We start from the raw sequence: 12,306 nt of genomic DNA, 5'->3' as shown, positions 1-12,306 counted from the left end.
TGGAAAGTCTAATTTGTGTTACTACAGGTAATGTCTACTTTATCTACCTCAGACATTGTTGGAGGGGCATATTAGATAATAAAAGTGAGAGTATTTTGTTTGTATAGTAGGGATTGGTTCCTTCCACTGTCTCTGGAAAGATGCTCTTAGGTTTCTGTTGTAGGCCTATTTTCTTCCTCCCTTTCAGTACTAGAATCCTCATAAATTCTCATGTATACCTTAACGCAAGGAGCCTATATCCCATGTAGTAATTTTTTTTAGTGTGGGGTTTAGGAATTATTAATAATGTAATATCAAGAAGGTATTTCAGTTTTTATATTCTTAAGGTAAATAACTAAAAGAAAATATAAGATGTGTTTCCATTTAGAACCCTTTTGATTGCTAAGGGAAATTTAATATCAAGTTTGTGGTTTTTAAGAACTGAAGTCTTCTGAATCGAGAATGGGAAAAGCAGTAGCTATCAAGATTCCCATGATATGTGTGATTCTTGTTTGGAATGATTGGAGGTGGGATAACATTTTCCTTCCTCAGTTGTTGGAACTCAGACTTGGAAGCATTTTCAAGCTATTGTAGTAGAGACATTGTGCAGAGGAAAAATTACTGCCTAGAGAACTGCTTGAGTTAAAATACTATAGGGGAAGTATATTCTATAGAGTCGGTGTAACTATTCAGTGTTTCTTCTCCCAGGAATATTTGTATAACTTTGGTTTTGTATTTGGTCTACTGTGGATTCATAATCTCAACATGAATTTTTTTTTTTTTAAAGATTTTACTTATTTGATAGAGACATGGCGAGAGAGGGAACACAAGCAGGGGGAGTGGGAGAGGGAGAAGCAGGCTTCCCGCTGAGCAGGGAGCCCAATGCAGGGCTCCATCCCAGGACCCTGGGATCATGACCTGAGCCGAAGGCAGACGCTTAACGACTGAGCCACCCAGGCGCCCCTCGGCGTGAATTCTTATTTCTTCTTCCTGTTTAATGTGAAGTGCTGTATTTTAGTTTCTGGAGTTACCTTCAGTTTTTATGTGATTGTTTCTAAAGTATACTGTAGTTTTCATAAGCATTATAATAAAAACCTTCATTTGTTAGATCCTCTCCAACCTGAAATTTGAAAATTTTCACATGTAATGGGCTCAGGTTTGTTTTTTATTCCTTTGGCAATAGCAGATTGTGCAAATAGTCATAGATTGTTGGTTTTAGTCTATGTAAAAATACCATTTTGGATGCTTATTTAAAAAGTCATGCTAGGACCGTCCATATGCTTATTTAAATGAATATTTATTAAAGAAGTATGAGTGACCACTGTACACAAGGCACTATTCTGGGCCTTTGGGGATACAGTAGAGAACAAAACATAGCCTTACCCACATGGAACTTACATTTTAATTGAGAGAGAAAAATATTAAATGGATTAAGATGAGTTAGGTGGTAAATGCTCTGCAGACAAATAAAGTGAGTAAGGATGGATATTGAGGGTTTGGAGGTAGAGAAGTGCCCTGAGGCTTTGTTATTTTGTATAATTATTTGGAAGAGTTCATCTGATAAGGTGACATTTGAGCAAAGATCTGTAATAATAAAGTGTGGGAGCAAAAAGTGTAGATATCTAGGAGAAGAGTATTCTGGGCAGAAGGAACAGCAAGTGCTAAGCACCTGAGGTAAGAGTTCTTGGTCTGTGGGAGGCATTGCAAAGGAGACATCCGTGTAACTGAAGCAAAGTGATGCAGAGAGAGCTGATCACAAAGGGTTTATAGCATTGGTTTATAGCATTAGAATATATATATTCTAATATTATATATAAAATCCTGTAGTTGAAACTACAATCTATACCTTTTGCTTCATTTAAGATCTGACTTAAATCTTAAGTCAGATTTCTGACTAATCGAGCAGTTTATTACTAACTTTGTGATGAAGAGTATGGAAATTGCTAACAAAAATGTTTGCAGTCTCCTTTTAAGGTCTCTCAAACTAGTTAGAAGGTAATGATTTGGAAATAATTACAGTGTAGGATAATTCTATTATGTAGAATTATGTGCTAGCTTTAGTGACTGGGGGGTACCTTGGTATGTGAAGGGAAGACTTGATTCATTTTGAAGAATGAGCAAGAATGTAAAGATGCAGGGGTGAAACAGCAAGGTACATCACAGAAAACTGGAAAGTGGTTTTGTATTGGAAGCTAAGATTTGAGAAGGGAGAATATTGACAAGGATGAAGTGTATGCCATCCTGTAAGGAGTAGGGATGTCATTGAGGTTAAGCAGTGAAAGTGTTGTGTTGTAGATAATTCTGTGGTCAGTTTAGAGAAGGGGGGTGTGAGGTGGGTGAGACCCCAAATCAGGTATCATCAGGTAAGAAGCAGTCAGTCCATTTCTTTGTGGGGACAATTTTGGGTGGAGCAGGTTTGTTGTTTTTATGCATTTATTAAAGTAGGCTCTATGCCCAATGTGGGGCTTGAACTCACAACCCTGAGATCAAGAGTCACATGCTCATTCAACTGAGCCAGCCAGGTGCCCCAGTAGGTGGAACAGTTTTAAAATGTGAAGTGCCGATTGTGCACTTTGCAGGACAATTTATCTTCCTCATCCTTGGTATTAAATGCCAGTAAAATCTCTGTGTTAATCTCCCTCCCCAATTTCTGAATACTTCCAGGAGAGGTGGCACCCCCTAGTTAAGAAATAAATAGAATTTAGGAGCACCCGAGTGTCTCAGTCAGGTGAGCGGCTGCCTTCAACTCAGGTCCGGATATCAGGGTCCTGGGATTGATCCCATGTCCTGCTCTCTGCCCAGCGGGAAGCCTGCTTCTCCCTCTCCCTCCACCTGCTTATGCTCTCTCTCTCAAATAAATAAAATCTTATAAAAAAATTTAAAAAAAAGAAATAGAATTTAAACTCTGGCTTTGGCAATGGTAGTGGGATGGAGAGGAACAGGTAGAATTGCTGGAGATTTAGGAGACTTGGTTACCGATGGGCTCTAGGGAGCGTATATGAATACAGAGAGGTAGGAGCACCTTTGGGGTAATACTGTGACAAGAAATTTTATGACAGGTTCAGTTTTGAAAACTAAAAAAAATACGATTCTGAGGAGTGTGGACTTGATACCATCAAGAGGAAGTAACTTTAAGAATTGAATAGCTTATCAAAACAATTTCTGGAAGGATATAGAAAAATGTAGATATATCAAGATAAATAGAAAAAAAACTAAGAATATAAGTTATAATTGAGTTCAGAACTTGACCAGTGTGTTTGAAGTTTTAAAGGATTCAAAAGGGGGCGCCTGGGTGGCTCAGTCGTTAGGCGTCTGCCTTCAGCTCAGGTCATGATCCCAGGGTCCTGGGATCGAGCCCCGCATCGGGCTCCCTGCTCCGCGGGAGGCCTGCTTCTCCCTCTCCCACTCCCCCTGCTTGTGTTCCCTCTCTCTCTGTGTCTCTCTCTGTCAAATAAATAAATAAAATCTTTAAAAAAAAAAATTAAATAAAGGATTCAAAAGGAGCAAGACAGATAAGCCTTGCCCTCAGACTACTTTTTGAGGGGCAGAGAGAAAGCTTAGCTTTGGGAATAAGGTGTACATAATATATTTAGTGCTGTAGGACAGATATGAAGTACTATTTAAGAAGAATCAGAGAAGGCAGAGATCAAGTTCTTTTTATTATCAGAAACTGAACCATACACACCAAATTGAAAGTACTATTTAATTTTTGTTGCAAGTATGAATTGTGAAAGCCTTGTATCATTCTCCTGTTCCAAGGGTACTCTGACCGTGTTGTGCTTTGTTCTTTAAGCATTGTTGGCTAGGGTAACTGCTTATCTAAAATTCATTTGTTTATTCAATGTTACTTTGTATAATAATTGAGCCTATTAGAACAAACATTTTTGAAAGATTGTAAGCAGATAAATGGTCATGGTTGCATTGGTGTTTCTTGTGATCAAGGCCAAGTTAGGTCACTTGAATTTTTACTTAATCATTATGCGCTGAAGATTAAAAGTAGGCAAACTGCTTATGAGTCATGAATAACTTTAATTTCTTTCCCTTATGGTAGTTATAGCTGAGATATTTATACATTTTTATACATTAAAAGTAAAACAACTCATTTCTTGGTCTTCCTCTCTGTTCTCTAAATTGGATTGTATCTTGTATTTTCTTCATTGAATTTGACATCTCTTAAGTAGATAGGAGGTAAAACTCTGAGGTCTGTTAAGAGCTGCTCCCCCCTACCCCCCCCCAGTTTTGGTGCTGAAACAATTATATGTTAGACCATTTTATAGTAATGCTCTCCCGCTTAAAATATAAAATTGGAACTTACATTGTTTTAACTGTTTTCAGAGTTCCTGGATAATTTCTTACTTGAAAATTTATGCAACAAGAAACTTCAGTTTGTTTCCTGTTTTGTTTGTTAGTTTTAGCTAGTTGATACCAACTGATAACTGAACTCAGTAAAACTGAAGGAGAGAAGAATGAAAATTTATATAAACAAACAGATCCTACCCACTCTCAGACCACATGTTTGCTCTGTTTTCTTAATAGTGCAAACACAGCATTCTAGGGAGAATATTAATAAAGGTAGTTTGACTTTCAGCTTGTTCATGCTTCTATATGTATGATTTTTTTTAAGTTTTTTTTTTTTTGGAATGGTAGGGATGAATAATCCTAGCACTGTTGTTCTGAAGGTTTATGAGTAATAAGAGAATTGAAAGTTCTTCAAGGCTTTGAAATAGTTCCTTTTGAGATAAAATACTTGAGGGTGAATTACTCTCAGAGGAAGTTTACTTTCTGTTATTGATCCTTTATGTGATCCTAATCAATATCCTATTAACTTCTCAGGTGGATTATAGTGGTCTCAGTTGTTCTCCTAAGAGATTTTTAATAACTTCTCCAAATTATCTATTGTTGCTCCATTGTTAGATTTTTCACTTGTCAGTGTGCACATCTGAAATTAATAATAAAGCCAGAGAGTAAATCTGTTTTTTTTTTAATTGCAGACTTAATTCAGTGCACAAATGAGATGAATGTGAACATCCCACAGTTGGCAGACAGTTTATTTGAAAGAACTACTAACAGTAGTTGGGTGGTGGTCTTCAAATCTCTCATTACAACTCATCATTTGATGGTGTATGGAAATGAGGTAAGCCAAATTTTTAATTAACAAGCATATTGCTGTGATGACTGATGATTCAGCTTGATTCTCCTACTGAAATTTCAGGAATGGCTTCAACAACCAAATAATATAGGTTAAAAGGGCAAAGTGACTAGGTAGAAATAAAATTGTAGATTCTACAATGTGAGGAGATGGTCTGTAAGTTGGAAAGCAGAAAGTCGGTCAAAGCACAGAAGACTTCTAATGGATCAAGAAGCAGAGATTAATGCTTAGAGGTAGGTTCTGTAAGCAGCACTGGTCTTTGTAGACCTTGTGTATAGACCGTATGTTTGTCTTTTGCTTTATTATGGCTCAGATTTCTATCTGATTTCATATAGTTGTCTCTGGAACCACTTTGCTTAGTTGAAAGCTGTTATATTGAGGACTAAGATGGCATTTGCTGAGAGGGACTGATTAAAGAGTGCCTTCTTAAGCGGAGGTGTGTCTGAAGTCTTTGAAGTCTTCATTGCCCAGAAGGTTAACAAAAAGATGCTTTTTGCAAAAGCTTTAAGCTTTTGCATTTTAATGTTTGGAGAGAATCTTCTTGTTTTCCATGATAGCCTAGCCAGCTGATTTTTAGTTCTTACCTTAAATGATTTTCTCAGCCCAGTATACTTACTTGCAAAGTTGAGTTAGAAGGAACATTTAAAATTGTGTTAAAAGAATATTTGAATGCAACTAGATAAATCTACATTTAGTATGCACCTTAGAAAAATGCAGCCCACTGGTTGCTGAGAGATGGCTTCTGGAGAAATGGGAAGGGACTTTAATTAATGGTATTAGACTTCTGAGCATAATGACTTTCTGACATCCATCACTACTCAGTTTGGGCTTTTCTGCTATACCAATAGAGAGCATCATTGAAATTCAGAATTAAAGCAAGAATTTACCTATAACTCTTTCATTGCAGCAGATCTTATTGTATGTACATTTTGGTGTTCCCTTCTGGTCCTTGTCTAGGAGTGATTTTTTTATAGCTACAATCATAATTTAGATAAAATATTATATTTAGCTTTTTTATATACCATCACACCATAAGCTTTCCATATTCTATATTTTTTATATTTATCATTTTTAATGACAACCTATTGGGTTGTATAATCCATAATATTCTTAACTTTCCCTTTCCTGGGGCGCCTGGGTGGCTCAGTTGGTTAAGTGACTGCCTTCGGTTCAGGTCATGATCCTGGAGTCCTGGGATCAAGTCCCGCATCGGGCTCCCTGCTCAGCGGGGAGTCTGCTTCTCCCTCTGACCTTCCCCCATCTTGTGCTCTCTCTCACTCTCTCTCTGAAATAAATAAATAAAATATTAAAAAAATATTTTTAACTTTCCCTTTCCTAGAAATTTAGCTTTCTGATTATTCATTGTTAGAGCAGCACCACATTGGATGATTTTATTGGTGGTATTTAAGTTTTTTTTTTTTTTTTTTTAAAGATTTTTATTTATTTATTTGACAGAGATACAGTGAGAGAGGGGAACACAAGCAGGGGGAGCGGGAGAGGGAGAAGCAGGCTTCCCACCAAGCAGGGAGCCCGATGCGGGGCTTGATCCCAGGACCCTGGGATCATGACCTGAGCCGAAGGCAGACGCTTAACGACTGAGCCACCCAGGTGCCCCAGTAGTATTTAAGTTTTAAAAGTTATTTCCAGAAGTGTTACCTGAAATATGATTGCTTAGTTAACAGACTTGATCATTTTTAGGACAAATGTTATTCAGTTGCTTTCTAATTTATTGTAACCAGTGTACAGAGTTAATAGAAATATTTGGATATTAGCTTTACTATAACTTAAAGCATTTTGATCTTAACTAGGGTAATAGTTTATGCTTTTATTGGGACTATGTTTACTTAAGATCATGATCATTCTGAAGAATTTCGGGTTTATGGTATTTTTCACCTTTTTAAAAAATACATATATAGTTTATTCTTTTTTTTTAAAGATTTTTATTTACTTATTTGAGAGAGAGAGACAGAGAGAGAGTATGGCGGTGGGGGGATCAGAGGAAGAAGCAGACTCCCTGCTGAGCAGGGAGCCTGATGTGGGGACTCCATCCCGGGACTCCAGGATCATGACCTGAGCTGAAGGCAGTCGCTTAACCAACTGAGCCACCCAGGCTCCCCTAGTTTATTCTTTAAAAAGAAAAAACCACAAATATAACCAATTAGAATGCCAGATAAAGAGGAAAACTATTAGTGGTGGCTTTTAGAGACTGTAAATAAGATGATAATACTAGAAGCAAAACTTTGACAAAGGCAAAGAAACAAAGTTGACTATCATTCCTTACTGACAGAAGGAGAAAGATGATAGCATTTCTGTGTGGTTTTTAGATAAACCCATGTTCATTTCCCTTAAGCTAAGACAAATGTGATGTTCTTCTCATTGGCAGGTTTATTAGTCTGTAAGAAAGTATGCATATGATTTTACTATGCTGTGGTGATGAGAATACCATAGGGCAGGGAGGAAAGTGAACCCCTATCCTGCCCCTGCCAGGAGACATTTGTCAAAAATGATGGGGATGCTCTTGGCACCCCTAGGTAGAGGCCAGGGATGCTTCTGAACATATAATAATGCATAGGACAGGCTTCCCACAATAAAGAATTACAACAGCTTATGAAAATCATGGAGTCTAATACTGTCTTAGGGTTTTTTTAAAGATTTTATTTACTTGAGGGGGGGGAGGGGCAGAGGGAGAAGCAGACTCCCAGCTGAGCAGGGGGCCCTGTTTGGGGCTCGATCCCAGGCCCCTGGGATCATGACCTGAGCCAAAGGCAGACGCTTAACTAACTGGCCACCTAGGCACCTCTTGTCTTAGGATATTTTAATACCTTTTTGAAACAAGTCATTTTAGAATAAGTGATGAAATGTGAGTCTTCAGTTTACAAATTGTTTTTCAAAATCCTGGCTTGTTAGTTTGGGGTGAATGCAGATGAACAAGATTGAGTTAAGGGAGTGATAGTGTACACCCTAATTGATAGTAACCCTCTGCATACGTTAAAAAAAAAAAAAAAAGGAAATCCTAAGGAGAAGTGAAATTGAAAGGAATTAGCTCTCTATTTTAGAGGGCGTATATAAAGGGAAATGAAGGTAGTGTTCTATGGTAAGCACTTTGGAGAGAATTTTGACGGTATTTTGAGATGACCTTTACATACATGCTGATCCAGCAATTCTACCCTGTTTATATCATGATAAACTCCTGTATGTTTGCACCTGGATACCGAGTACAAAGATGCCTATGAAACATTGTTAATGATAGTGAAATTGGAAAGAACTTAAACATCCATGAAGAAATGGATACATAATGATATAGTAGGTCATTGAAATATTAGAACATCATTTTAAATGAATGAACTGGATTTACATATATTAAAGGGATAATTCTTGGGGAAAAGTTGTTAAAAAGCATATTGGAAAAGAAGTACAGTATGATTTTTCTGTAAATTGAAAATAGAAAACAAAATTTGTACAGTTTATAGGTTAAATATATGGGAAAATAGTAAAAATATGTGTGGGAATGATACCTACTTCAGAAAAGTGATTGATTTTGAAGAGGGAAGGAAATGAGATGGAAGGTGTGTTTCAATAGACTCTTTAATGTTTTGTTTCTGTAAGAAGATTAAAGTAAGTATGGCAGTGTGTTTAATCTGGACGGGGGTAAGGGGATATCTATATTATTCTCTTGTATGATTACAAGTATTTCATTTTTAAAAATGTCATAAAAATTTGGGTCACCAGGTAGCTGTTTAAAGATGCCACTTTAGTGTGATTAACTATAGCCATAATATGCTGTAGTAAAGCCAGAATTGCTGGTTCCAGGGTAAAAGTGCCTCTTTCCTTTTATTTTGATGCTTATACCAAAGCCATGGGCATTAGGCTTTAATAAATTCCTTTGTGCTAGTGAAATATATGGATTATGTTTTTAGGTTTGGTAAGTAATTAGTAGGACTGAGGATGAGAAGTTTAAGCTAGATAAGCTTAACGGAATGTGTTAAATACACCCCCCTCCCCATTCTCAAATTAGAGTTTGTTAGATGGCATTACCTTAATTTGACATAATTATTTGTTTGTTTGTTTTCCAGCGTTTTATTCAGTATTTGGCTTCAAGAAACACGTTGTTTAACTTAAGCAATTTTTTGGATAAAAGTGGATTGCAAGGTAAAGACAACTTATTCATTATGGAAAATCAGCCTTGTATGATGATTACTGCAGAGTTAAACTCTGTCTTTTAGCTGTGGAATTTACTAAAGTATTTACTAAATACTACATATTTAGTAAAAGGTGTGGGGAAGAAAAAACTCTTTTAATGTGAAGATTACAATTGACTTTAGTACTTGACACCTAGAAGTCTAAGAAATAGATTAAGATAGTGGTTTCAGAGCATGGATTCTGGAATTGAATTGCCTGGGTTTCAGTCCCATCTACCACTTACCATGAGTCCCATCTCTACCACTTACCAGCTGCATGAACTTGAGCAAGTCACTTCACCTCTCTGCATCTATAACGTCAGGAATAACGATAGCACCTACCCTATAGGGTTGTTATGAGGCTTAACTTAATTGATAAATGTAAAGTGCTTACAACAATGCCTGGCACACAGGGAACACTGTGTAAGTATGAGCTTTCATTGTTACTGTTATTATTTTATGCTTTATTCTGAGAAATGTAGCTGGAAATATTATATATTTTAGTAGCAAAGGTAAGTATGGTATGTTATTCAGATGAATTGCTCACTGATGCTCACACCTGTTATTTCATTTATTTTACTTCTAATTCCGTAACTTGAGATTGCTATACTATGTTGTAGTGCTCCATGCACATTCTGTCTTACTGGGATCTGTTGTACTTAGTTCCAGAACTAGGCTGTTAATATTATAGAGGGCCAGCTGTAGGAATAAGGGACATACCAAATGACTTGGGAATATTCAACAGTAGGGCTCAATCTGGGAAATGTCTTTGGAGAAGGGGAGATTTTGTGCTGGGCTTTGAAAGATGGACAAGGACATGGGTTAACTTAAGCAAAGGCACATAGATGTACAAAGATGTGAAAGAGTATGGAATATTTAAGATTTATAGAGCAAATGAATATGAACAGAATTTACGGGTGATGTATTGCAGAGCATGTAGTGGCAAATAACCTTCAAGAAGCTGTTTGGGGCCAAAATCAGACATGGAAGATTTTTATAGTGTGGGATTTTATAATGCAGTGAGAAACCATCAGAGTTTTTTGATTTGAGGAAGAAGGGGAGAGGGGGTGTGTCTTATAAAGAAAGTGCCATAGCTCAGTAAAGGTTGGGTTAGAGTGATAAAGTCTTAAAGACATTAAGACTGTTTTGGTCAAAAAAAAAAAAAAAAAAAAAGACTCTTTTGGTCATTGTTCTGGTCATCTAGTAGAAAGGTAATGAGGACCTGAATTATATCTCTTGTTGGAGGTAACATCAGTGGAATTTAGTGACTAGCAGTGTTTGGGTCAGGGACTGCCCAGTTCAATACTTGTTCACTTTTGGCAGATGGAAGTATTAATTAGAATGAATCCAATACCCTATCTTCCAGAGATTTTGGAAGGCCAGTAATCTGTACATAGGGCTAAGTGTTACAAGATTGATTTTAATAAGAGGAGCAGTGCTCTGAGTAGTTAAAAATAAATTAAGCAGTGGAATACCTTTTTCAAATAAAACCTTAAATAGAAACCAGAAATATGTAACAGATAAAACTGGAGTTGGTCTTTCTTTGGGGATGTGGAAGAAACTCTACTTGTTCGTATTTTTATTTCTGCTTCCCCTCATTCACTTCATTTGAAGTTAAGAGGCTGTGGAAAACAATTTGCAAAGCACTACTCAGAAGCAGAGTATAATGCATTTGTTCAAATGGGGTTTTTTTGGTATCTTATTAGCTACTGATTTTCTACTTTCTTAAGATGGAAATTAAGCACTTCTAGTAATAAGGTTTTAGAACTGTTATTCCTTTTATGTAGAGAACATTTTTTAGGCCTTTTATTTGAAGCTCCTATTCTGTAGAGAAAACTCAGAAAATAATTAAAAGCATGTAATTCAATGGTTTTGACAAGTAATTTTGATTGCACATGTATTTTGTTGGGTGGAATCTCATATATACACACTGGATGTTATACTGGGTGTATATAAATATAAATAAGCCTCTAGTCTAGTGAGTTAGACACTATGTACGTCAAATAGCTAGGAACTGAACGTAGAATAAGAATAATGTGGGAACACACAGAGTTCAGGCAAAGTTTCAGAGATTGAAGGATGGTAGTTATTTCTCCCAGCAGGAGGATGGAGTAGAGTTGATTAGAGGGAACAATATAAACTAAAAGAGCTAGGAAATGTGAGTATGTAACACCTTATAAAATGCAGTAGAAGTTACGAGAATACATGAGGGCAGTCATTTTTTTTTTTCTATTTTGTTCATTGTTTTTTCTCCAGCAGCACTTAGTAGGCACTCAAGAAATATTTGCTGAATAAATGAATTGGTAATGATGTTAAATCCAGTCACTTTACATTTTTGTTATGGTTTTGGTATTTTTAAAGTTGTAGAGATCATCAAAAAAGTGAAATTTGTTAGATGAAGACGAGCTAAAATAAGATGGACCTGCTTTTTAATGAGTAGCAAAAATTTATAGACTTCCTTGAGCAAGGCAATAATTAAAATATAAGTTGCTTTTTAAATAACATTGATTAGATCTTATGTTGCTGAAGTTTTCAAATCTCATGAATATGATGAAAGAATATCTTAGAGAAAGTTTAAGTATGAAAATTATAAAATTGCTTAATGATTTCAGTAGAGGGGCTTACGGTTCCATAGGATGTTAAATTTGAGTTATGAGGTTATCAAATAGTGTTTAAGAGAACATGGGATTTTAATAATTTGTGAAAACATTTTCTGTTTCTTACAGGATATGACATGTCTACATTTATTAGGCGGTATAGTAGATATCTTAATGAAAAAGCAGTTTCATACAGACAAGTTGCATTTGATTTCACAAAAGTGAAAAGAGGGTGAGTTAAGCTTTCCCTTTTTTTGATATCTGATGTATTTGACTATTTTAAAATGTAAACCATAGAAATTACTAGATTATGAATTGTGAAATGTTAGGCCAGTTTTAAAAGATGAATTTTATTTTTCTTTGAAGTACATCATATGCTTTTTGTGCTAGGATTTTTTAAAGT

The 12,306-nt window shown here is 36.1% G+C and overlaps 1 protein-coding gene across 17 annotated transcripts in view; it reads left to right on the top strand.

The window, feature by feature from the left end:
- PICALM (phosphatidylinositol binding clathrin assembly protein) overlaps positions 1 to 12,306 on the top strand; it is a 100,156-nt gene that overhangs the window by 29,522 nt on the left and 58,328 nt on the right. For 16 of the 17 annotated variants that reach the window (XM_036082177.2, XM_036082168.2, XM_036082176.2 and 13 more), the window contains exons 2-4: positions 4,971 to 5,113; positions 9,202 to 9,277; positions 12,033 to 12,135. In XM_036082177.2, the coding sequence (XP_035938070.1) occupies positions 4,971 to 5,113; positions 9,202 to 9,277; positions 12,033 to 12,135 (322 nt within the window). The remainder of the gene's footprint in view (positions 1 to 4,970; positions 5,114 to 9,201; positions 9,278 to 12,032; positions 12,136 to 12,306) is intronic. The other variant, XM_078058650.1, reaches the window with a different exon arrangement.

This window comes from Halichoerus grypus, chromosome 11 (genome assembly GCF_964656455.1).
Source record: "Halichoerus grypus chromosome 11, mHalGry1.hap1.1, whole genome shotgun sequence".
NCBI lineage: Eukaryota > Metazoa > Chordata > Mammalia > Carnivora > Phocidae > Halichoerus > Halichoerus grypus.
This window is presented reverse-complemented; position numbering and strand designations above follow the sequence as displayed.